This window comes from Dendrobates tinctorius, unplaced genomic scaffold (assembly GCF_039654945.1).
Source record: "Dendrobates tinctorius isolate UK_male_01 unplaced genomic scaffold, ASM3965494v1 ptg000679l, whole genome shotgun sequence".
Taxonomy (NCBI): Eukaryota; Metazoa; Chordata; class Amphibia; order Anura; family Dendrobatidae; genus Dendrobates; species Dendrobates tinctorius.
Genome location: NW_027362326.1, coordinates 35,866 through 60,775, shown reverse-complemented (window position 1 = coordinate 60,775; position 24,910 = coordinate 35,866). Strand labels below are relative to the sequence as shown.

General features: G+C 42.9%; 1 protein-coding gene across 1 annotated transcript; it reads right to left on the bottom strand.

The window, feature by feature from the left end:
• Positions 1-4,298: 4,298 nt before the first annotated feature.
• On the bottom strand, positions 4,299-19,087 carry LOC141079542 (cytochrome P450 2W1-like). The gene is made up of 9 exons (XM_073565352.1): positions 18,859-19,087; positions 17,456-17,618; positions 16,349-16,498; positions 15,854-16,011; positions 12,352-12,525; positions 12,013-12,160; positions 11,736-11,920; positions 8,043-8,184; positions 4,299-7,451 (listed from the first exon to the last, which is right to left on the bottom strand). The coding sequence occupies exons 1-9, from the start codon at positions 19,036-19,038 to the stop codon at positions 7,264-7,266; spliced, it is 1,488 nt and encodes a 495-aa protein (XP_073421453.1). The 5' UTR covers positions 19,039-19,087; the 3' UTR covers positions 4,299-7,263.
• Between the last annotated feature and the right edge of the window lie 5,823 nt (positions 19,088-24,910).

The window sequence follows — 24,910 nt, the reverse complement described above, 5'->3', positions numbered from 1 at the left end:
AGGCAGAAATTGGCTAGAGTATCACAAACTACAAGGTGTAAGTAGAATTAGGCAGAATAGGAATCTCCCTAGAGTGTAGGTCTGTAAGAACGGAACAAGTCCTCCACTTATCATCCTTCCACAGTGACACACAGCTTCACTGTGGCCGTGATAACAGCCGTTACACGGTACTGAGAGGAGCGTGCACGTACACGGCTGTCCTGTGTACGTAAAATTGTCAAGCTCCGTGTTTTTTAAGTATACGGACTGACACACGCTGTCTCTCTATAGTTTTGAATGTGATCAAACAGCAAATATATTTAACTGTTTGAAAGCTAGACAAAACTAGTAGGTGCAGGTCTGTAAGAACGGAACATGTCCTCGACTTATTCTCACAGAGTGACACACAGATAGCTTCACTGTGGCTGTGATAACACCGCTGTATGGTGTGAAAAAATGCACGCTCAGTACCTCAGCAGGACAAAGAAAAAAATTGGGATTGCTTTTAAAAAAGCAGTTTGCAGAGCAGTGGGTAAACAGCAATGCAGCTGTCAGGAAGCCTTAGAAGGCAGCCTAACAACCAACACCGCTGATCCACCACAATATAGCCTCCTCTTGCACTGCACACACAGTGACTGGTGTGTTGTACAGGCAAAATCGCTAGCAGCAGAAGCAGTTTTTTTTTCTTCTTCCCTGCCTAACGCTCTCCCTAAAGAATCAGCAGCAGCAACCTCTCCCTATGCTAAGATCGGCAGAAGTAAGATGGCGGTCGGCGTGCACGCCCTTTTATAACCCCTGTGACGCCCACCAAAGCAAGCCAATCACTTGCATGCCCTTCTGAAAGATGGTGGTGACCCCTGCCTATGTCATCACGTTGCCCACAGTGTCCGTGGATCCTGATTGGCTGAAAGAGCGCAAAACAAACTTTTGAAACGCGACTTTGGCGCGTAAGTCGCCGACCTCGTGGCCGACCTCATCCTAGGGTCGGGTTTCGTTTCATGAAACCCGACTTTGCCAAAAGTCGGCGACTTTTGAAATTTTTCGACCCGTTTCGCTCAACTCTAGTCCTACGAATAGAAAAACATTTTAGTCAATAGATCTTGTAAAATTAAAAAAAATCCACAATTACACATGATTAAAAATAAGTTTATAAAGGTGTCCCTACTGTATTCTGTGAATATACAGTACCAGTGTCAGACTGGGCCACCGGAGAACCGGAGGATTTTCTGGTGGGCCCAGGCACTTACACCTGCTGGCATACAGGACCAGCAGCTGCCAGAGGCCCCCACTGCTCTAGGGGCCCCCAGCCAGTGGCGTGTTGCTAATAGCTGCACACCACGCAGCTGCTATGGGAGCCCTCGGTGCCAGCGGAGCAGCAGCGGGTGACAGGAGGCAGGAGCCGGCTGCTGCTGTTTCCGCTGCTAAAGAGAAATTAATATTCACCCTTCCCCACACCCCCATGGGCGTGGAGAGGATTGAATATTCATTTCACTTTAATAGCGGGCAGTGTTTGCCGCAGGTTGCGGCTAACACTGCCTGCTATCAGGGCCGACAGACCAGGGTCCCCGCTCCCCCAGGGGCCCCCAGTCTACGCGGCCGCTATGGGGCTGTGGTTCTACATTATATTCTATGGGGGGCTGCATTATACTCTATGAGGGAGCAAAATTATAGTCTATGAGGGAGCTGCATTAGATTCTATGAGTGGGCTGCATTATACTATATAAGGGCTGCATTATATTCTGTGACTGGGCTACATTATACTATATGGAGGCTACTTTATGTAGTATGAAGGGGCTGCATTGTACCCTATGAGGGAGCTACTTTATATTATATGAGTTGGCTACTTTATATTCTATGAGGGGGCTACTTTATATTCTATGAGGGAGACTACCTCAACCCCTGCTACATAATTAAGACGTGTACTACCTTATATTGTACCCTAATATTAGTGCGTTTTACCGCACAATTGGTGGTCTTGTATTTATTTCTATGTAGCTACATAGTGGGCCCCAGGAATGATTTTTTCTGGTGGGCCCAAGGCGCTCCAGTCTGACGCTGCCGCCGGATCATATCCGGCCATACTGCATACACAGTGCCTCCATCTGCCCTCATATTTCACCGAGGATTCCAACTGAATCAAATATTTCAGAGATTTACGCGGATCTCCGGTGTTAGCGCAAAGCGCAGAGCACAGGACAGATGTGAGCCCAGCCTTACTGCGATCTTTGGGAGGCAGAATGAACAAATCAACAGCAGGTGATGAATTGGTTTTATTTTTTACGCCGTTCCTTGTGCAGTATAGGTGATTAGGTAAGTTTCTTCTTCGGGTCGGTTTGATTACAGCGATTTCATTTTTATATCAGGTTTTATGCTTAGCTGCTGTCACACACTAAAAGGCGCTTTTTATTGCAAAAACTTTTTTGCATCGCCATATTTTGATAGCTATAATTTTTCCATATTTCAGCTGGCAGAGATAGGTGAGGACTGTTTTTTTTGCAGGATGAGTTGACATTTTTATTGGTACCATTTTCAGGTACATGACTTTTTTTTTGATCGCTTTCTATTCCGATTTTTGGGAGGCAGAATGAACAAAAACCAGCAATTCAAGAATGTTTTTTTTTCTAATGCCATTTCACATGTGGTAAAATTGATAAGGCATCTTTATTCTTCGTGTCAGTATGATGACAGAGATTCCACTTTTATTTTTTTTTTATGTTTTGACGCTTGTACACAATAAAAACATTGTTATAGAAAAAATAATTATTTTAGCTTTGTTTTATTCTGAGAGATATAACTTTTTTTATTTTTCTAGTTTTTGCAGGACAACATAACGTTTTCATAAATACTATTTTTATTTACATTCGTTTTTTTAATCACCATTTAGACCATAGGCATAACGCGTTTGCAATCGCATTGTACCGATGGGAGCACAGAGGGAGCTTCCTCTGAGATGCCCCGTGATGTCACTATCATTATTGACAGCGGCATCATTGGGGTTAAACGCCCGCAATAAGTGCACTGATCGAGAGCGCTGCTGCAGGGTGTCAGCTCTTATATATAGAAGGTTATGTGGTGCCCATTATACTGTATGGAAGGCTATGTGGTGCCCATAATACTGTATGGAAGACTATGTTTTACCTGTAATACTAAGTTGAGGACTGTGTGGTGCCCATAATATGGTATGGAAGACTATGTGGTGCCCATAATACTGTATGGAAGGCTATGTGGTGCCCATAATACTGTATGGAAGGCTATGTGGTGCCCATAATACTGTATGGAAGACTATGTGGTGCCCATTATACTGTATGGAAGGCTATGTGGTGCCCATAATACTGTATGGAAGACTATGTTTTACCTGTAATACTAAGTTGAGGACTGTATGGTGCCCATAATACGGTATGGAAGGCTATGTGGTGCCCATAATACTGTATGGAGAACTGTGTGGTGCCCATAATACGGTATGGAAGGCTATGTGGTGCCCATAATACTGTATGGAGGACTGTGTGGTGCCCATAATACTGTATGGAGGACTGTGTGGTGCCCATAATACTGTATGGAGGACTGTGTGGTGCCCATAATACTGTACGGAAGGCTATGTGGTGCCCATAATACTGTATGGAGAACTGTGTGGTGCCCATAATACTGTATGGAGGACTGTGTGGTGCCCATAATACTGTATGGAGGACTGTGTGGTGCTCATAATACTGTATGGAAGACTATGTGGTGCCCACACTTATGTATGGAGGACTATACTGTCCACTCTAAAATCAGCATTTTCTTTATGTCACTGCAGACTTTTGGATCTCCCCAGGGCACACACTGTGTGCTGCAAGGATTCACCAGTTTCTGAGCAATTGTAGAATTTACAATAGATATCACTCAGGTAATGTGAGAAGTAAGTGAAATTGTTGACATTGTACTATACCTAGATTTCTTATCTTTGCATCATGAATCGTGGTATGTGTTAAAGGGGCCCACTGAGACTCTTTTGCCCGGGGCCCACGAAAACCTGGAGCCGTCCCCGTGTGCATGACACTTCAGGAATCTTATTCACTTTTTGGATAATAGGAAATCCTTCAGGTTTTGTGACAAAACTTTGCAGAAAGAAATGCAATAAAAATGCAAAATGTGCACATACCCTATAAGTGACAGAAATATCTGATAAAATCTGCATTCAAAATCGGCCATTGATTTTTTTTGCAGATTTTGATGCAGATTTGAAGCTGATCAATTGTAAATCAGAAGTGAGACAGGATTCTGATGGTTAATTTAAATTAAAAAAAATGTATATGGAAATAAGAAACACAAATACTAGTAACTTCAGCATGATGTTTTTATTGCACCAGTAATGGCAACAAATATATCACATGCATAAGCTGTAATGCATCTTATCTACACAGTCTGTACACAGCTATAAATATTCATCTAAAAACATAATTTACAATTACTATAAGAAATTTAAATAAAGGTTTTACATATCTATTTTAGAAAAAGATTTCAGGCACACATACTTGGAATTATCCAGTGCGGTTGAGCAATTTGTCATCAACAGCCAGACTGCTCGCAGGCACCACATTATTCTCCACCGACCCACTGCTGTATTCTTATCCGAATGTTTCCCCCGTAAAAGCCAATTAAGACCAGTTCATAATTGGGAACAAGTGTTCATTAGAACGCTCGGTCGCTAATTATCGGCTCATACAAAAATTCAAGCAAACAGATCATTCATGCCAGAATTAAAATCATTGTTCTTGGCTACACATCATCCCGTGTAAACAGGTCACGTGCTGCCGATGACAATAATATTCTATGTGCGCAGAACAATTGGATTAACAATCATTCTGTGCGCATAGAATTCTATTGGGCCTCTATAAACAGGACACTAAACAATCGCCTTTTAAAATGCACCTTAAAAAAGAAATGTCAACGGGTCAAAAAATGTCCAATTATTGCTTTTATTTTATCTTGCTGCTCACCCAAGTATTTGTTTTTAATCCACCATAGAGTTCCAGAGATATCATATGAACCTTTTATTTAGGACTAATTTTTCTGATCTTTACAAGGGGCATGGCCCACAGGATTCTCATGGGTGTGGCCCACAGGATTCTCAGGGGCGTGGCCCACAGGATACTCAGGGGCGTGGCCCATAGGATTTTTGGGGGCGTGTCTTTAGGCTCCTCCACATAAATACAATATCAGACACATCTCTTTGCAAAGAGCATAAAAATTAGGACTGCAAAAAAAGGCCCCTATCTCTGGAACCGTAAAAAAGAAAAACAATGGAAGCGGGAATAAAATAAGAGCAAAAACTGCCCATTTCTGACCTTGTTATAGGCCCCCCTTTAAATGTCTGTTCTTACCAAATCAGTGGTGAACTGACATCATTGTCGTATTCTGTAGAGATTTCCATAAATTTGAGGGCAAAATTAGTTTTCTTGCCATTAAAAGTAAAAGAAACCTTGGCAGAGCCTCCAACTGAACAGCCGGCATTGTGGGCATAAGCTAAGGCTACTTTCACACATCCGGTGTGTGGGGTCCGGCGGCGTGCGGATCCGGCCTGCAGCGGTGACACCGGATGTAGATGTGGCGCCTGATGCGGCTTGAACAACATTTAAAGGAGCCGCAGGAGAAATATATGCTGCATCGGGGGACGAGAGAGTCAGCCGCAGAAAAGTATGTATGTATGTATGGAGAGAGAGAGAGAGAGAAGCTCGCCGGGCACATGTGGGGTTAAAACTCACAGTGTCCGGGCATGCGCTCTTTAAAAAGCCATTTTGGCACTGTAAAAAACCGTTGCAGGGAACGTTTTTTGCTGACGCCGCACGGCGCATGTTTGCCGTATCCGGCAAAAAAAGGAGGCACCGCATGTCCATCCGGCACGATGCGGCGATCATTACATTCTATGTGACAAAACCTGATCCGATTCCGGATCCGGTTTTACACTTTTCGCTGCATCGTGCCGGATTTAAAAAGACTGTTGTGTGAAAGCAGCCTAAGCGACCGTTCACTTTGTTCATTTATGATCAAAAGATCAAGGTGGCTCTTTATACACCACATCCGTAAACTACACCCTTCCTTAGATGATACCAACAGGGTCGGTCTCGTATAAGGTATTGGTGCCCGGCTAAGGTCCGGGACGCCAACAGATGAAAAGAAAGACAAAGCATGTGTCCATCTCCATTCGGGACGATAAATCCAATAGATGCCACATGGCATACACTTGACACTATATTTCAGATTAATATTGAAAAATATTTTATATTATGGAAAATCGCGAGACACTAAAAAATTCACATACTACATCAATAAATAGGGTAACAAAGTGATTCCAAATTATGGGTCATATTTTAACATGAGCAAATTATGTAGTGAATGGACCAATGTCTTATATAAAGCACCTCAAGGACACAAGAATACTCTTACAATGACTAGCTATATGTATGAACCTCTTTTTCTCTCGCATTAAGGTGCTCCGGAGCACTTAGAGCCCCCTGTATTTTTACATTTGAACACTCAAACTTTCAACTGGTGGCGGTTCTCCTCCAGACCTTATCACTTAACTCATGAGGATCTGCTCTCTATATTATAAACCTATAAGTCACTACCTCCTGAAAAATCAACTGACTCATCTCCTGCTGTTGTGAACATTTACTTCGCCCCTTGAGTTTAGTAATTAGCAATGATCAGCTTGAGATTCCGCTACTCCCTTCATGACGTTCCTGATTCCACCCTGTGCAAAACTTTGTGCAAAATGCAGGATACTTATATTAAATCTGTCATCCTCTCCTTTTCAATACCCTACATGTTTTGTTTTTTTTAGTTATTTTAAGTTTCTATATAAATGTTATAAGCATGCATACGTTATGACTTATTATTGAAAAATGTGTCAATTGTGATAAAATTATATATGTTTTCCATTTTCTGCGTTTTTACTTTTTATACAGTACATGATTATTTGCAAGTCTTCTCTGTTACTTGTCAGCTTCAATAGTCTTATGTTGTTGGGTTATATGCTCCACTCGTAGTTAAATGAGTGGTCACTTTCTCCTTCAAGGTCAACATCATCATCTCTACATGCTATGAAAAGACTTACATTTTATAGGATTTTCTTCAGCATAATCACAAAGATGGAGCTAATTTTGTTAAAAACAGTTATTAGACAGGTGTCAGTTTAGTAAGTGCCCAGCATGGTGGAGCATAGAGGTCCACTTGACCTTCATGACTAATACCGGATTGAACGGGCATCCCAAAGACCCAACTACCAAGTACACATTTTGGAAAAGTCTAATGCCTGGGAGTTGCACAAAGTTTGTAACTCTTGGTCCTCATGGTGAAGACCACTTCTGGAGTGAGGTCCAAGTCATCCGTACTCATTCCTGGAGGAGGTGTGAATGTGAACTTCTGCAGCAATCCAATGATGAAAATAAATAGCTCCATTCTGGCAAGGCTTTCTCCAGCACACACTCTGCGCCCTATGGATACAGAAAAAAAGTCAGATTATGGGATTGGTAAATCACAACAGAACTGGATCCTCAACAAGAGGAGCTTTCTGCACACTCCTTTATTATTGAGCTCAGTATATAATCAGTATACAGTAAGCTCCTGAGCTTCCTCTAGTGTTGACTGAAGTCAGTCAGAATTATATCATCTAATTATTTTTATGGCTCCAGTTCATCAAAATGAGATCTAGAAAACTTTGATACGTCTAAAAATGTTGTGACTTTCCGAGCTCACACACCAATTTTGCCCAGCTTTACCAAAATGGGGGGCAGAATGGGGGTGTGACATCACGGTTCGTCACATTAGGCCAGAAATCTTACTCCAGTCACGGACTGGAGTAAGATATGCGGCGAGGCACACAGCACTTTTCCGATGAGCCAGTTTCATTAAGATTTTGTCTGACTCCAGCATGGCCCCTCAGTATGAACAATGCCAAAATATTTTCAGGGAATTTTGGAGCTTTGATCAGAAAAAAACGTTTTCTCACTGCTATAGAGGTATATTTGGAAATTAATTAGCAAAACTTTAGTTGCAACAATAGTAAGTTATTGCAATCTACTCACCTTTGGAGAAAGGATAAAATGCATCTTTTTTCAAAAACTTTCCATCAGCATCCAAGAAATGATTAGGGTTAAACTGTTTGGGGGTCTCCCATTGGGTTTCATCAACGTGAACAGAAGCCCAGAGTGGAATCACTGTGGTTCCCTAAAATATAGAATGACAGATGTGTTTCACGTACTTCACACTTCTTGCAAATATAATAATCGCTAGTGGGATTCCAGCTATTCCCTCTATGCTAACTGTACTTAACAGAGGCGGCCGTAAATGTCTTTCTTCTGTTTTTCATGGGCACCGTGGAAATTTGAATTCCTCTTGACAAATGTTTTAGATTAATTTATTCTACTCACTTATATAGCACCATTAATTTCCACTGCGCTGTGCAGAAACATTACTGTACAAAATAGAGATTGCAGACGGCACCGCTATTACCAGATGTCCGCTGGTGGTGTATGTCTGGCAGTCAGCTGTCGTCCTGAGCTCCCGGGTGCTTGACCTCGCAGCGATCAACTCATTGAATCCTTGTAGAGGAAAGGTCGCACTCAACAGGATAAAATGTGACACATTTATTGACATATAATTACATGTCAGGTAGGAGTGGAAAAACAAGAGTGCTCACAAGCTGACAATGGCCGTTTCGCGCTGCTCGGACCCGTGGAAGTGCTAGAGCAGTGCGAAACGGCCGTTGTCAGCTTGTGAGCACTCTTGTTTTTCCACTCTGACCTGACATGTAATTATATGTGAATAAATGTGTCACATTTTATCCTGTTGAGTGCGACCTTTCCTCTACAAGGATTCAATGAGACACATTACTGTACATTGGGACTATCAATCTACATTCCCTATCAGTGTTGTCCGTGGTGGGATTTGAACCCAGTACACCAGTGCTGCAAAGCAACAGTGCTAACCATTAAGCCAATGTACTGAATATGTAGTCCTCCATACTCATAAGCTGTGTATAACCCCGCCTCCACAACTGATTGGCAGATTTATGCCTATGCACAGTGTACACAGAAAGCTGCCAATCAGTGGAGTGGGCAGGGTTATACAGAGCTCAGCATTCAGAGAACTGGTAGGCTATGTTCACATGTGCATTGGAAATCCTGTTTAAGAAACTCTGATCTGGAGAAAAGTACTGAACAAAGTAGTCCAACATGCTGCTCTATTTTGTCAAGATAGTCCCGCACAGTGACCCCCTGTGAGCATCGCATGTTTTCCTGTGGGCCAGTCCGAGCCTGCCCCTATACCATTTCCAGCTGTACAGTTCCCTCCATTAAAATAACAGACTCGCGATGTCTCAGACATACAGAGCGCCAATATAATTGTTAATTATATTGGTCTCCCCATACCAGTGCCAGCCACAGAGGTTCCCTATAATAGTGTTAGATGCACAGTGTCTCCATAAGTGTCCCACATACATGACATTGCCCCTGTGCTATTGCCAGCCACACAGTTTCTCTAGAACTGTACCCAAATATTGCCTGTCTCGCAATTCCATCATAAAAGTTCAAGGTACGCAGTGTCCCATAACAGTGCAAGGCACTGTCTTCCATAGAAAAGGCTGGATATACAGTACAGTTTTCACTAGACAAGTGCCAGACACAGTGTCTCATACCAGTGGCATACATATAAAGCCCTTTATAACAGTGGCAAAGATACAAAGTCCCTTATAACAATGGCAGACATACAGTACTCCTCAAACAAATAGCAGATATACAGTGCCCCTCATAACAGTGGCAGACACACAGTAATCCTCGTAAAAAAGGCAGAGATATTTCACCCATCATACCATTGGCAGACATACAGCGCCCATCATACTAGTGGCAGACACACAGTACTCCTCATAACAGTGGCAGACATACAGAGTCACTCATATCAGAGGTAGACATACATTGTCACTCATATCAGTGGCAAGCATACTGTACTCTTCATACCAGAGGCAGACATACAGTGCCCCTCATTCCAGTGGCAGACATACAGTGCCCATCATACCAATGGCAGGCAAACCGTGCACCGCATAACAATGACAACATATAGTGCCCCTCATTACATTGGAAACATACAGTGCCCTCATAACAGTGGCAGACATACAGAGTCCCTCATACCAGGGCGGACATACAGTTTCCCTTATACCAGTGGCAAACACACTGTACTCCTCATAACAGTGGCAGATGTACAGTTTTCCTCATAACCATGGCAGACATACAATGTCCTTCATATTATGGCAGATGTACATTTACCATCATACCTGTGGTAGACACACTCTACTTCTCATACCAGTGGCAGACATACAGTGAGCCTCATAACAGTGGCAGGCATACAGTGGCCCTCATACCAGTGGTAGACATACAGAGCTCTCACACCAGTGGCAGACATACAGTGCTCTCATACCAGTGGCAGACATACAGTGCCCATTATATCAGTGGCAGACATATGGTGCCCCTCATCACAGTGGCAACATACAGTGCCCCATGTTGACATTGACTGTTATAGATCTGAAGTGTACAGTATAGCACTGAATGAACAGTAATAGTATCACCACCAATAAAGGTTTAGAGATTAAGTAAAGTTATAATCCGGGTTACTTGAATAGTGAAACAATTTGGATAACGCTTACATTAGGTTTTTGTCACGTGCCCCTTCCTGAGTGACACGGCCAGCAGGCCAGTAACTGATACAACAGGACGCGGCACGTGTGATTGTCCTATGTGACGCAGCCCGCAGGCCGTTAACTAATACAATAAGACATAGGGGAAAAGGGGAAACCTGGGTAACAATAACAATGGTGGCCCTGCGATAGGGAATAAAGACGTGGAGACCTCCTGCACTCCCCTGAGTCAGTGTCTCTACACTCCTAACGTTCCCTAGGCCGGTTCCGCACCGGGTGATGATCAGGAACCTCAAAACCCTAACTCACCCTGCACCTAAACCCTCGCTAGGGAATTGGTCGGTGCGGAAACTAATCCCACCACTGCACTAAACACACATAAGGAAAAGTGACAAAACAGGGGAAACACCACTTAGCTTTGCTCTGTTGCTTATGCACCATAGTGCAGCCTTGGAGCAACCAGAGTCCACCACCTCCATGCAGCTGTCCAGAAGCGGAGTCCCGCAAATGAGTCCAGCTTTTCTGCCAAAAAGTCCAGCATGCTTGAGTCCAGCTCTCAGCAACCAAGTCCAGCACCGTGAGTGCAGTTCTACACGGCAACTGCCACTCCACCAAGCCATGCAGGCACTCCTTGCTGGCACCATCGCTGCGACTCCACCACGCCATGCCAGCACTCCTTGCAGACACCATTGCTGGCTCCACCAATCCACTCTAGGACTCTCTCTGAGCTGCCTGTGACTCTCCTTTAGCTCCATCCTTCACCCAGGCTTGCTTGCAAATGGATACTTTCACCAACAGTGATCAACACACCTGATACTCTCTTATAGAGCTACCACACCTGTTACATAATTACGTGCACAAACTAAGGTAAAGGTAACCAAAGTGCAATGACCCTAATGGCCACCGGGGGGGGGGAAACTACAACTGAAATCACCACAGTGCAATGACCCTAATGGCCACCGGGGGCAAAACCACCTTTGGCACACAGCCAAGGGAAAAAAAAAGGTTACTTTGTGCATATGCTCTGTCAGATCCAACCTGGATCGTGACAGTTTTGCAACACAATATTTGTTGCCAGGAAAAGAATTACCTTTGGTATAAAATAGTCTCGGAAATGCACATCGGTGGAGGTAGAATGTGGTAAATACTGGAAAATGCTAGCAAATCGCTGAACTTCATGGACTAAAGCCAAGCAGTATGGAAGGACTTTCTGGTCATCCCATCTAGGCAGACGCTCAAACCCAATCACGTTTTCAATTTCATCCTGAGCTTTTCCTGGAAAACATAAAATGTGATTTTCTTTTCATTTGTTGGCTTAACCTGCACTCGATCTTGTCTTTAGTGGGTCAACTTGTATTACTACTTACTCTGTATCTGAGGATATTTCATCATGAGCAGAATAGCCCACTGTATCGTCGTGGACGTGGTCTCCGTCCCACCAAGCATAAAATCAAATGCAGTAGCCAAGAAATTCCTTTCTGTGAAGAGTTTCTCTTTTTCATCTTCTACAATTTCCTAAAAGACGCAAAGACGTAAAATAGTGATATTACACTATTACACCATGACGTACATCTACAGGGGTCAGAGATAAAAGACATTTTCTTCCCTGCTTATTCTTGGCTTAAGAATAAGGAGAGCTTTCCTAATTATTGGTGAACAGTAATCTCTGCAATTTTATGGTGATGGTTCCCTTTAAAGCTCTTTACCCTTTCATCCTTCTGCACGAAGGCTTCGGCAAATGTCCTGAAAGAATCTTCACCTTTAACTTCTTTCGATTCGTTAAAGAGATCCTTCAAAATTTCATTTAGTTGATCAATCCGGTTCCTAACAAGTCGTGGTTCTTTTAAGAAAAATTTCAGCTTTGGGAAGACATTGTAAATCTAGAATAGGAAAATATCCAATGATATGGCTAAATATCATGAATCTACGAATACTGTAGTGTATAAGGCTAAATGACAGAAAACAGTTCTGGAGGGAATTATAGGGGTTGGCCCACGAACAAAGTACATTTTAATCAATAGCTCTTGGAATGATAATAAGTTCCACATTTTAATGTGTTAAAAAATGTTCCTGTGCTGACATAATCTTATAAATGTGCCCTTGCTACGTATTGTGTAATGGGTGTGCCTGACCATGCCAACCATTAGCACATGCCACAAGGAAGAATAATTGTTTATGCAAACGACATAGCAGTAGCTTGCAATTGCTTCTTTCTGTGAGGTAAAATATTTCCCTGCCTGTTTTATCACAGGACTGAGTCTTTTTGTCATGTCTCAAGCTCTCTGAAATCATCATAAATCAAGTCAGTGAAGTAGGAGCCTTTAAGCTCACGTCTTTAACTTGATTTATGATGAAGTCAGAGAGCTGGAGTCGCGACAGAAACACTCACTCCTGGGATAAAACAGGCAGGGAAATGTTTTACCTCACCTAAAGCAGTAACTGCAAGCCACTGCTATGTCATCTGTTTAATTACTTATTTATTTCCTGCTCAAGAATTATGGTCAGTGCCAACCATGATCCTGTATGGTCAGACACAGCCATTTATAACATTATCTTAGTACAGGGACTTTTTTTTAACAAATCTGTTATGAATGAGTCACCGAGGAGGAAAAACAAAAACAAGCTAAGCCACAGAAAACCAGAGAGGTTGGTAACTAAGCGGATTGCAGACCCCTGATCCTGTTGTGAGTTCATTTTTCCCTTCACCATTGAGGTCTGATGAACTCCCTCCTCTGTAGAACGAAGGTAGTGAGGCTGATTATCAAACACCTGGGCAGCTAGATGATGACTGGGTGGCTGGAATTGAGGACTGGATATAAGGCTGCCGACGCCCTTCTTCCTGGCTGGTGATTTTCCTGCTGGATTCTTGGAGACCAGTCTGATTCCTGCATCTCAAAGCTAAGTTTTTCTGCTCTACTTTGTACTCTTCAGTTTTGTTTTTGTTTTGCCTTGTTTTTTGGGAGTTCTGCCATCCCCGGCCGGGGGTGAGCTGAATTCCATTTTTGTCTCTGATCTGTTGATCTTTTGCTCTGTCTTCAGAATATACCTGAGTGCTGATATAGTCTTTTGAAGCCTAGCGACTTCAGGGCCTGTTTTTCCTATCAGTCGGTTGGCTCATTTTGATAGGGTTTTTGCGGATGGCAGACAGCAGCTTTCCTATCCTGTCCTATGTAGTTAGCTTGGGCCCCATCATTTGCTCAACCTATCTTTCTATCTGTGTTAGTGTTTTCATCTTGCTTCACTGTCATTATATGTTGGGGGCTGCCTATTGCTTTGGGGTCTGCTCTGGGGCAGTTTAGTTTTTCCCCTTTCTGTCTTTAGGCTATGTAGTTCTCCGGCTGTGATCGAGGGGTCTAGGGCACCGTAGGAACCCCCCACGGCTACTGCTAGTTGTTGTGGATAGGTCCAGGGATCTGCAATCCGATAGCTGCCAACCTCTCTGGTTTTTCTGGACTTAGCTGGTATTTTGTTTTTTCCTCCTTCGGTGACTCATCATAACATGATCCTATCCACACAACTAGCAGTAGCCGTGGAGCGTACTTGCGATGATTCTAGATGCCTCGTCACAGCCAGAGAACTAAATAAGCCTAAAGCAAGAAAAGGGGAAATCTAAACTGCCCAAACATGTATTGTTGGTGAGACAAGATGAAAGCACAAACACAGATAAAAAAAATAGGCTGAGCAAACGATGGGGCCCACACTAACTAGAAAGGACAGTAAAGGAAAGATGCTGTCTGCAATCACGCACAAAACCCTGCCAAAAAATGTCCAACACTTTCTGATAACAAAAACCCTGAAGTCGCTAGACTTCAATTCCCTATATCAGCACTCTGGTATATTCTGAAGACAGAGCAAAAAGAGACCAATCTGATCAGGGACAAAAGGCAAACTGGCATAAACAGAGACATAAGAATGGAAATTCAGCACAGCCCCAGCAGGGGCTGGCTGACCACAAAAAACTGAGTAAACCAGACCAAATCTCATGTGAAAAAATAGCAGTGCACACTTAGCTTGAGAAGGCAGGAACAGAACTGGAAGCCAGAACCTCAGGGCAGGAAAAAATCACCAGCACAAAATTAGGGAGTCGGCTGTCTTAAATCCTGATGTCCACTCACAGTCCTCCTCCTCAGGTGGCAGGTCTCTGCCATTTAGATCAGCTTCCTTACCTACTGTCTCCACTAGAGGGAGCCCGGATGGAGAACTCACGACTCCTCTGTCAACCCAGCCAGCTCCACCACCCTCACCAGAAGCCAGAGGTAAACCAGAAAATGAGTTCACAACACAAATCCATCTTGATTCTAAGATCTATTGAGTAAAATGTACTTTATTCATTGGACAACCATTTTAAGTCATTGGCTTGTGCAACTGAACCAACCCACAAAGAGTCACCACCCCAGAAAATGTATGCATTAAGTTTAGTATAAGTGCTCAATTCCTCCCAAACCCTCCTGTGCTACTTTCACCACCCCCATCCTAATCAGTGCTTCCATTCAGTAGTATGAATATTGATCTAATTATATGAGAACCCTATGTACTTAGCCTTCAGAATAAGTCTAGAAAGAACACCGTGAGCATAACTCAAGATGGCGCTACGGTTAGGTTCCCAAACCGTTAAAGCAACAAATATAAACCTAGCACTCAACTTAAACGTATTTGCAAGGCGGTTTATTGTAGTACACGAAAAAAGACGTTTCGGTCAATGTGACCTTCTTCAGTTACGTGTGGTATGTAGATTGTGTAGAGCTTATAGGCATCTATCAGAAAGGACGATGGTACTTTAAGCGTTGAGGAGAATAATCTCTCTAAGGTAATGAGCTTGTCAGTATATAGGAGAGGGGCAAACGTGCCTCCAGATGCGGTGTGATGGCCGGTGGACACCCATCGTCCTTTCTGATAGATGCCTAGAAGCTCTTTACAATCTATATACCACACGTAACTGAAGAAGGTCACATTGACAGAAACGTCTTTTTTCGTGTACTACAATAAACCGCCTTGCATATACCTTTAAGTTGAGTGCTAGGTTTATATTTGTTTCAGAATAAGTCTGTCCTCTGACTGTGTATACTACATATTTGCCTCTATATATCCATATCTCGCACCTGTTTCTATGGTGTTACCCCATGTCCTGACCTGAGTTCTATCTTTGTCTTTATCTGGTGTATAATTTATTTACTAATCACTATTTTCAGTGATATTGGTGTACATTACCTTTGCTGGCGGAGTACCAGTGTTGATAACAAGCTCATCCATGATGGTTATCATCTTCTGAAATGTTGGGTTATTATAGTCAAATCGTCTCCCAAATAACATCCCAAAAGTTATGTTAGGGGCAGCAAGATAAAGAATTTTCTTATCAAAAGGTTTACCTGGAATATACCATGTGAAATAACATTACCGAACAGACATATAAAATACATTCTCAAAATGCACAGAAAACCCCCCAAAATATATGGCTTAGCAAAAGCACTGCTTGGATCATGTAATTGTCCCAGTAAATTCCTGACTGTAGGCAATGAGTTAATTATAACCACAGTGATATATGGTCAATGTTTATAGTCATTTATTGGTCAGCACATGCCAACAAAACTCAAGGATTGGTAGATCACCACTGAAGAACATGGGACCCCCATGTAAAGTGTGTATACAGGAGAAGGGTCAACGCTTCGACACCACAGTGTCCTGTATGAAACTGACACCACTCACCATTATAAGACTGAATAGCTGTACTTAGAAACTGTAGCTCATCGATAATCCTGCCTTCAATGGGTTTCTTCCCCATCCCAAGATCTCTTAATATGGAAAGCATAAATCTTCGAGTTATTTTCCATATTTCTCCATTGGAGAAGACCACTCCTAGAAGAGAAAAAATGATAACATTTGCAGTTATGGCGCAGTTGAGTCATATGTTTTGCAAGATAATTCAATTTTTCATTCATTTCTTGGATACTTGGCATAAAGGTCAGTCCTTACAACTAATCTGTGACCTTTGCACAGAGGAAGCCTTCCCTTTTATTACTGGATTATTTTCAATAAATGGATTTTCTAACTCGAGTGAAATTTTTGCAGTCATTTTATTTGCCAAATTGTGATGGTGTACAATGTGCATACTGTCAAGATTCTCCTGTATCACGTGACAAATTGTGACTGTGTGCGATGTGCATACTGTCAGGATTCTCCTTTATCACATGACCACCAGAATGCGATTTTCATACTTGGGGTCACATGCTGACTAGGTTCTTATCCTCTCCTCTCAGTGTTCTTAGTAGCAATATGTGTTGCCTTTATGGTATGTGTACCTTGTTCCCATCACCTGTTCTCGGATGTGGGACTAATCTGATTTTATTATGCAGAGGGCTAGACTGCAAGGAGCAAAATCGTGGCACAATCATGGCACAAAGCCACCACAGCCATGCTTGCTAATGCTGGAGATTACGTGCGTGAAGCCGTGAACTCCAATTCTCAAGTAATTCTAGGCTAAAATGACTTGAGATTAGAGTCAGTAATGAGGGGTCATAGAGGAGCGCTTAGGAAGCAACCCAGGGACAGACAAGGATGCCAGGTCTCCACCGCAGCTCCAGTCGAAAACCTCTGATGGAGGATAGGAGCAATGAGAATATCGAAACCGTCTTAGGAGCGCAGGAAAGAGACTCAGACCAGAGATGGGGTTAAACCACAACACGTTTCGGCGGAGGATCCGTCTTCATCAGGTGGAGGTGTTTATGGTTTAACCCCATCTCTCATCTGAGTCTCTTTCCTGCGCTCCTAAGACCGTTTTCCGTATTCTCAAAATGACTTGAGAGGCTTACTTACCATGATTCATCTGAAAGTCATCAGCAATACGGATTGGACCACGATTTCCAAAATCATAATTGGCTGTGACAAGAGCCTCTTTATTGGCTTCGTACCCAACCAGAACCACCGCTTTCGCAGAGCCCAAATGGAAGGTGAAGAACGAACCGTATTTCTTTGCAAGCTGTAAAAGAATAATATATTATTGAAACGCATCTAATCACAACCAAATAAAAACTGTTGTTCCACTGCAGACATGGACATTTTACTCGAAAGCCTCAATCCGTCCAGAGTGCGTAATACTTGGCATTCTAGCTTCCATTATGGATGCCTCCGAACCTAACAAGTCCAATATGCCCCCTTGGCCAACAAAGTTATCCCTCTACTCCCCTGTCCCCCTAAAAGAATACACAAGAGACTCAAGACTGGAAAAAAATTGTCAGGAGATAAAATACAAAAGAACTTTAGGGAATTATCTTTTTAACAAATTAACAAACATATCTATATACATATTAAGAAACAGCAGGTTCCTTGGACCTTTAAGGACCTGGCACCCACCATTATTCCAAAAACATGATGGCTTTGACCCCAGCTGTCAACATCTGCTTCGGAGCACTATATGCCACCACATGTGGTCACCCTATTGCTCCATAAAGAACTCCAATTAGTATTTTTATAAAACCTCTAAAAAATGAAGTGTCGTCTCATACACTAATCCTAGTTAGACTTTCTAGTTTCGGGTTTATTAAAGGTTAAAATTGCAAAGTACTGGTAAAAACGTGCAATTTTTCAAATTTTGTTCCTAAAAAAAAATCATCTCAAGAATGGAGGGAATTTTAATTCCATAGTTTAATACTCGTTGCCTAGGTTTTCGGCCGCCTCAAAGTGGTTGGTTTCCCAGGTGTGGAGTGTGCACTTGAGAGTTCTGCTCTGAAGGTAGCCAGATGGCTGGATCTCCAGGAATGACCAAGTCTCTAGTCTGAACTGTCAAATTTCAGGAGTGCCCTGTTTCCGCACAAAGTTAAATGCAGTACCAATTTAAACAATACCACCTTAAAGGATAACCATTAATTAATTTATATTTCATAAATCAATACTAGACATGAAAATCGGCGACTTTGTGATATATCTTATAAGAAAAATCTGCTTCTTTCTCTGATTGGATGGATCCACCATTCTCAATTTACAAGTAAAATCTGTATTCAGTGAAGACATATTTTCACATTACGGAAAAAAAAAGGAGATGACAGTTGGTGCTTATAAGATTCTATGGAGAGGGAGGAGCTAGAGACAGACATTCTACTTCAAGTTTCTCTTATTGTCCAGTCCTGCTCCCACTGTCCATAAAGTTTCCATGCATGGGGACAGAAATAGGACTGATTTTAAGCTTCGTGATCAAAAGTAAAATGATTGTTTTACCTTACCTCCATAAAAGTGATGTCTTGCCTTCTTATGTCCAGTATGTGCAGGTTACCAATGAAGGGGAGTGGGGTTGGTCCCGGTGGGAAATGATAAATCTTTCTTTTAGTAAAGCTCAGTAGGATCTTCACAACCATCATGACGACGGTGGAGAGAAGGAAAAGCGTTACTGCTCCTGAGGCCATGGTGCATCTACTGGTTGGAGAAGTCGCTCTTAGGCATTTAGGAAAGTTCCCCAGACTTAAATATTGTCCCTCCGTAGCTGAAGTCCTCCCTGAGCAAACAGCATTTCTGGACCTGATGTGTTATTCTATTGAAGAGATAAAGCAAGGAGACTCGATTGGTTGGCAAAGTTTCAGTCACTTGATAAATGAACAATATTTCTCAACATGTATACTCAGCCTATTATTGCCAATGCCAAGGGTCAAATAATACAGTGCTTAAAGGGCTATTCCCATCTCCAAGATCCTATCCCAATATGTAGTAGGTGTAATAATAGTAATAATATTAGCAAACACCTCCAATTAGAAATGTAGTATAGTTTATCTGACTCGCTATGTCTCTTTCCTCATGTGCAGGCATTGCAGGACCTTAGGTACCCATGGTTACGACCACTGATACAGTGACAGCTAGTTGCTAGTGGTCATAACCATGGATGCCTAAGGTCCTGCAATGCCTGTAGTGACATAGTGAATCAGAAAAACTATACTGAATTTCTAATTGGAGGTACTTGCTAATATTATTATTATTGTACCTACAATGGTATGAGATGTTGGAGATGGGAATACCCCTTTAATGTATTCATCGATTGTAAGCATAGAAATGAATCTTCATAGACATGCATCTAATGAGGAAAAAAATAATTACCGTATTTTTCTGTCTAGGACTTGTTCACAAGCTGCGTTTTTTTTTTCTTAAGCACTTTTTCAAAATCAACATTATACAGTGCAAGAAAAGTAAATGAGATCTCTGAAACTTTATGCTCGCGCCGCTTATTTTTTCCTTGTGGATTTGACCCATCAATGCGTTTTTGAATTCCTTCAGCGTTTTTCACTTAATCAAATGAATGTATAAAAAACACAATGCTGGAGGGCAGCAATTGTTTAGGCTGTGTCATCCATAAACTAGGTAAAAGAGGGTCGGTAAGGCAGCTCAGTGATGAGTCTCATGCAGGGCCGGTAAGGCAGCTCAGTGATGAGTCTAATGCAGGGCCAGTAAGTGAGCTCAGTGATGAGTCTCATGCAGGGCCGGTAAGGCAGCTCAGTGATGAGTCTAAAGCAGGGCCAGTAAGACAGCTCAGTAATGAGTCTCATGCAGGGCCGGTAAGGCAGCTCAGTGATGAGTCTCATGCAGGGTCGGTAAGGCAGCTTAGTGATGAGTCTCATGCAGGGCCGGTAAGGCAGCTCTGTGATGAGTCTCATGCAGGGTCGGTAAGGCAGCTCAGTGATGAGTCTAATGCAGGGCCAGTAAGACAGCTCAGTGATGAGTCTCATGCATTGCCGGTAAGGCAGCTCAGTGATGAGTCTCAAGCAGGGCCGGTAGGACAGCTCAGTGATGAGTCTCATGCAGGGTCGGTAAGGCAGCTCAGTGATGAGTCTAATGCAGGGCCAGTAAGACAGCTCAGTGATGAGTCTCATGCAGGGCCGGTAAGGCAGCTCAGTGATGAGTCTAATGCAGGGCCAGTAAGACAGCTCAGTGATGAGTCTCATGCAAGGCCGGTAAGGCAGCTCAGTGATGAGTCTCAAGCAGGGCCGGTAAGGCAGCTCAGTGATGAGTCTCATGCAGGGCCGGTAAGGCAGCTCAGTGATGAGTCTCATGCAGGGTCGGTAAGGCAGCTCAGTGATGAGTCTCAAGCAGGGCCGGGAAGGCAGCTCAGTGATGAGTCTCAAGCAGGGCCGGTAAGGCAGCTCAGTGATGAGTCTCATGCAGGGCCGGTAAGACAGCTCAGTGATGAGTCTCATGCAGGGTCGGTAAGGCAGCTCAGTGATGAGTCTAATGCAGGGCCGGTAAGACAGCTCAGTGATGAGTCTCATGCAGGACCGGTAAGGCAGCTCAGTGATGAGTCTCAAGCAGGGCCGGTAGGACAGCTCAGTGATGAGTCTCATGCAGGGTCGGTAAGACAGCTCAGTGATGAGTCTAATGCAGGGCCAGTAAGACAGCTCAGTGATGAGTCTCATGCAGGGCCGGTAAGGCAGCTCAGTGATGAGTCTCAAGCAGGGCCAGTAAGGCAGCTCAGTGATGAGTCTCATGCAGGGTCAGTAAGGCAGCTCAGTGATGAGTCTCATGCAGAGTCGGTAAGGCAGCTCAGTGATGAGTCTCAAGCAGGGCCGGTAAGGCAGCTCAGTGATGAGTCTCATGCAGGGTCGGTAAGGCAGCTCAGTGATGAGTCTCAAGCAGGGCCGGTAAGGCAGCTCAGTGATGAGTCTCAAGCAGGGCCAGTAAGGCAGCTCAGTGATGAGTCTCATGCAGGGTCGGTAAGGCAGCTCAGTGATGAGTCTCAAGCAGGGCCGGTAAGGCAGCTCAGTGATGAGTCTCAAGCAGGGCCGGTAAGGCAGCTCAGTGATGAGTCTCATGCAGGGTCGGTAAGGCAGCTCAGTGATGAGTCTCAAGCAGGGCCGGTAAGGCAGCTCAGTGATGAGTCTCAAGCAGGGCCAGTAAGGCAGATCAGTGATGAGTCTCATGTCATCCACAACTGAGCACATTCTCTCAATGACCAGAACAACGCTTTGTGAGCTCTCCCATATAGTTCCCATGACTTTGAACTATTGTTATAATGCACATATTTGGTATCAATGCGTTTGTTGGTACTTGGCGTAACAAGAAAAAAAATTAAACAACCAAAGTTACTTTTTTTTTGGCTACCGCAGCATTGCAATAAAATGAAATAAGAGGTGGTCAAAACATTGCATCAACCTCAAAATAGTATCAGTAAAAAAGTCAGCTCAGTGTGCAAAAAAATAAACTTTCACCCTGACCCATTTCCCAAAAAATTGAAACCGTTCCTGATCTTGAAAAATGGCGACACAAGCAAAAAGTTTTTTTTTATACAAATTTCTGATTTTTTTCACCACTTAAATAAAAAAAAAAGCTATACATGTTTGGTATCTGCATAATCGTGCTGACCTAGAGAATCATATTCCCTGGTCAGTTTTATTATATACTGTAATTAACATAGTCAATAAAAAGTAAGGCTCCGGGGCCATAGTGCTTCTTCGCAGGCGTACTTATGTAGGGGATTGAAGTAGAATATCCCTTTGATGCCACCTCCCCATTAAGAAGTTCTAATATTAATATATTGTAAATGTTATACAGATATAATTATGCTCCAGTACTGCTACACTATTGTGTATTCCTGCCGTTTTCATTGGTACTGCCACATTATATGTGTTAACATGTTGTACATATTGTAATAGATTGTAGTGTATTTTGCTTGCATATTGATGTACAATATAAGTTTAGGGTAAGTCAGTGCATCCTTCAGGTTCAATAGTGGATGGCACTATTAGTATAAATTAGTTCATAGATATGGGTAAGCGTAGTTCTGTTGTGGGCCACTAGATGGGGGTATACTAGTGGGCCTTGTTAAGTATATGTCATGATCCATGCTGGATAGAGTTGAGCGATACCGTCCGATACTTCAAAGTATCGGATCGGAATGGATCGGCCGATCTTTAAAAAAGTATCAGTATCGCCGATTCCGATACCGGAAGTCCCATTCAAGTCTATGGGACTTCCGGTATCGGAATAAGAAAAACCCTGTTTTTGCCTTGTACAGCCTCTCTGGGGTCTGTACGGGCCTTTCGGGGGGCTGTGCCGGCCTGCCAGGGGGTCTGTGCAGGCTCCGGTGGTCTGTGCCGGCCTGCCGGGGGGCTGTGCCGGCCTGCCGGTGGTCTGTGCAGGCTCCGGTGGGCTGTGCCGGCCTGCCGGGGGGCTGTGCCGGCCTGCCGGGGGGCTGTGCAGGCTCCGGGGGGCTGTGCCGGCCTGCCGGGGGGCTGTGCCGGCCTGCCGGTGGTCTGTGCAGGCTCCGGGGGGCTGTGCCGGCCTGCCGGGGGCTGTGCCGGCCTGCCGGTGGTCTGTGCAGGCTTCGGGGGTCTGTGCAGGCATCGTCCGATGGGACTACAAGTCCCATCGGGCGATGCCTGCTACCATGACAGTGATTGACACATTAGCCAATGATGGGACAGTAGTAGTCCCATCATCCGGCTAATGTGTTGAATGTAAAAAAAAAAAAAATTACATGCTACATACATGCTACATACATACAACATGCATACTACATACATGCTACATTCATACTACATACTACATACATGCTACATTCATACTACATAAATACTACATGCAACATACATACTACTACATATATACTACATACATACTACATGCATGCTACATACATACTGCATGCTACATACATACTACATGCTACATACATACCACATATATACTACATACATACTACATGCATGCTACATACATACCACATACATACTACATACATACTACATACATACTACATGCATGCTACATACATACTACATGCTACATACATACCACATACATACTACATGCATGCTACATACATACTACATGCATGCTACATACATACTACATGCTACATACTACATATATACTACATGCATGCTACATACATACTACATGCTACATACATACTACATATATACTACATGCATGCTACATACATACTACATGCTACATATATACTACATGCATGCTACATACATACTACATGCTACATACATACTACATATATACTACATGCATGCTACATACATACTACATGCTACATACATACTACATATATACTACATGCATGCTACATACATACTACATGCTACATACATACTACATATATACTACATGCATGCTATATACATACTACATACATACTACATATATACTACATGCATGCTACATACATACTACATGCTACATACATACTACATATATACTACATGCATGCTACATACTACATGCTACATACATACTACATATATACTACATGCATGCTACATACATACTACATACATACTACATGCATGCTACATACATACTACATGCTACATACATACCACATACATACTACATATATACTACATGCATGCTACATACATACTGCATGCTACATGCATGCTACATACATACTACATACATACTACATGCTACATACATACCACATATATACTACATACATACAATACATTCATACAATACATACATAGACATACAGTACATATAACATAGAGTAACATACTTACCAATACTTGTCACATTGTTCCCCGAAGCCATTGTCTTTTCCGGAATAAATATTAACATAACAAACCACAAAAATACTCACCCACGATCCGAAGCAGTCCACGAGTGTGTCCCACGACGATCTTGGGTAGAGAACTGCAGCATCAGCTGATGCTGCCGTTCTCTACGGGCTGTAGGAATCCAATGACGGAAGGTAGGTATCCTTCCGCACTGTATTCCTCCGCCACTTAAAAAAAAAAAAAAGTCCCTAGTCTCACTTTATGCCATTGCTGTGTGGGAATTTCCCACGCAGCAATGGCATAAAGTGAGACTAGGGACTTTTTTTTTTTTTAAGTGGCGGAGGAATACAGTGCGGAAGGATACCTACCTTCCGTCATTGGATTCCTGCAGCCCGTAGAGAACGGCAGCATCATCTGATGCTGCCGTTCTCTACCCAAGATCGTCGTGGGACACACTCGTGGACTGCTTCGGATCGTGGGTGAGTATTTTTGTGGTTTGTTATGTTAATATTTATTCCGGAAAAGACAATGGCTTCGGGGAACAATGTGACAAGTATTGGTAAGTATGTTACTCTATGTTATATGTACTGTATGTCTATGTATGTATTGTATGAATGTATTGTATGTATGTAGTATATATGTGGTATGTATGTAGCATGTAGTATGTATGTAGTATGTATGTAGCATGCATGTAGCATGCAGTATGTATGTAGCATGCATGTAGTATATATGTAGTATGTATGTAGCATGCATGTAGTATATATGTAGTATGTATGTAGCA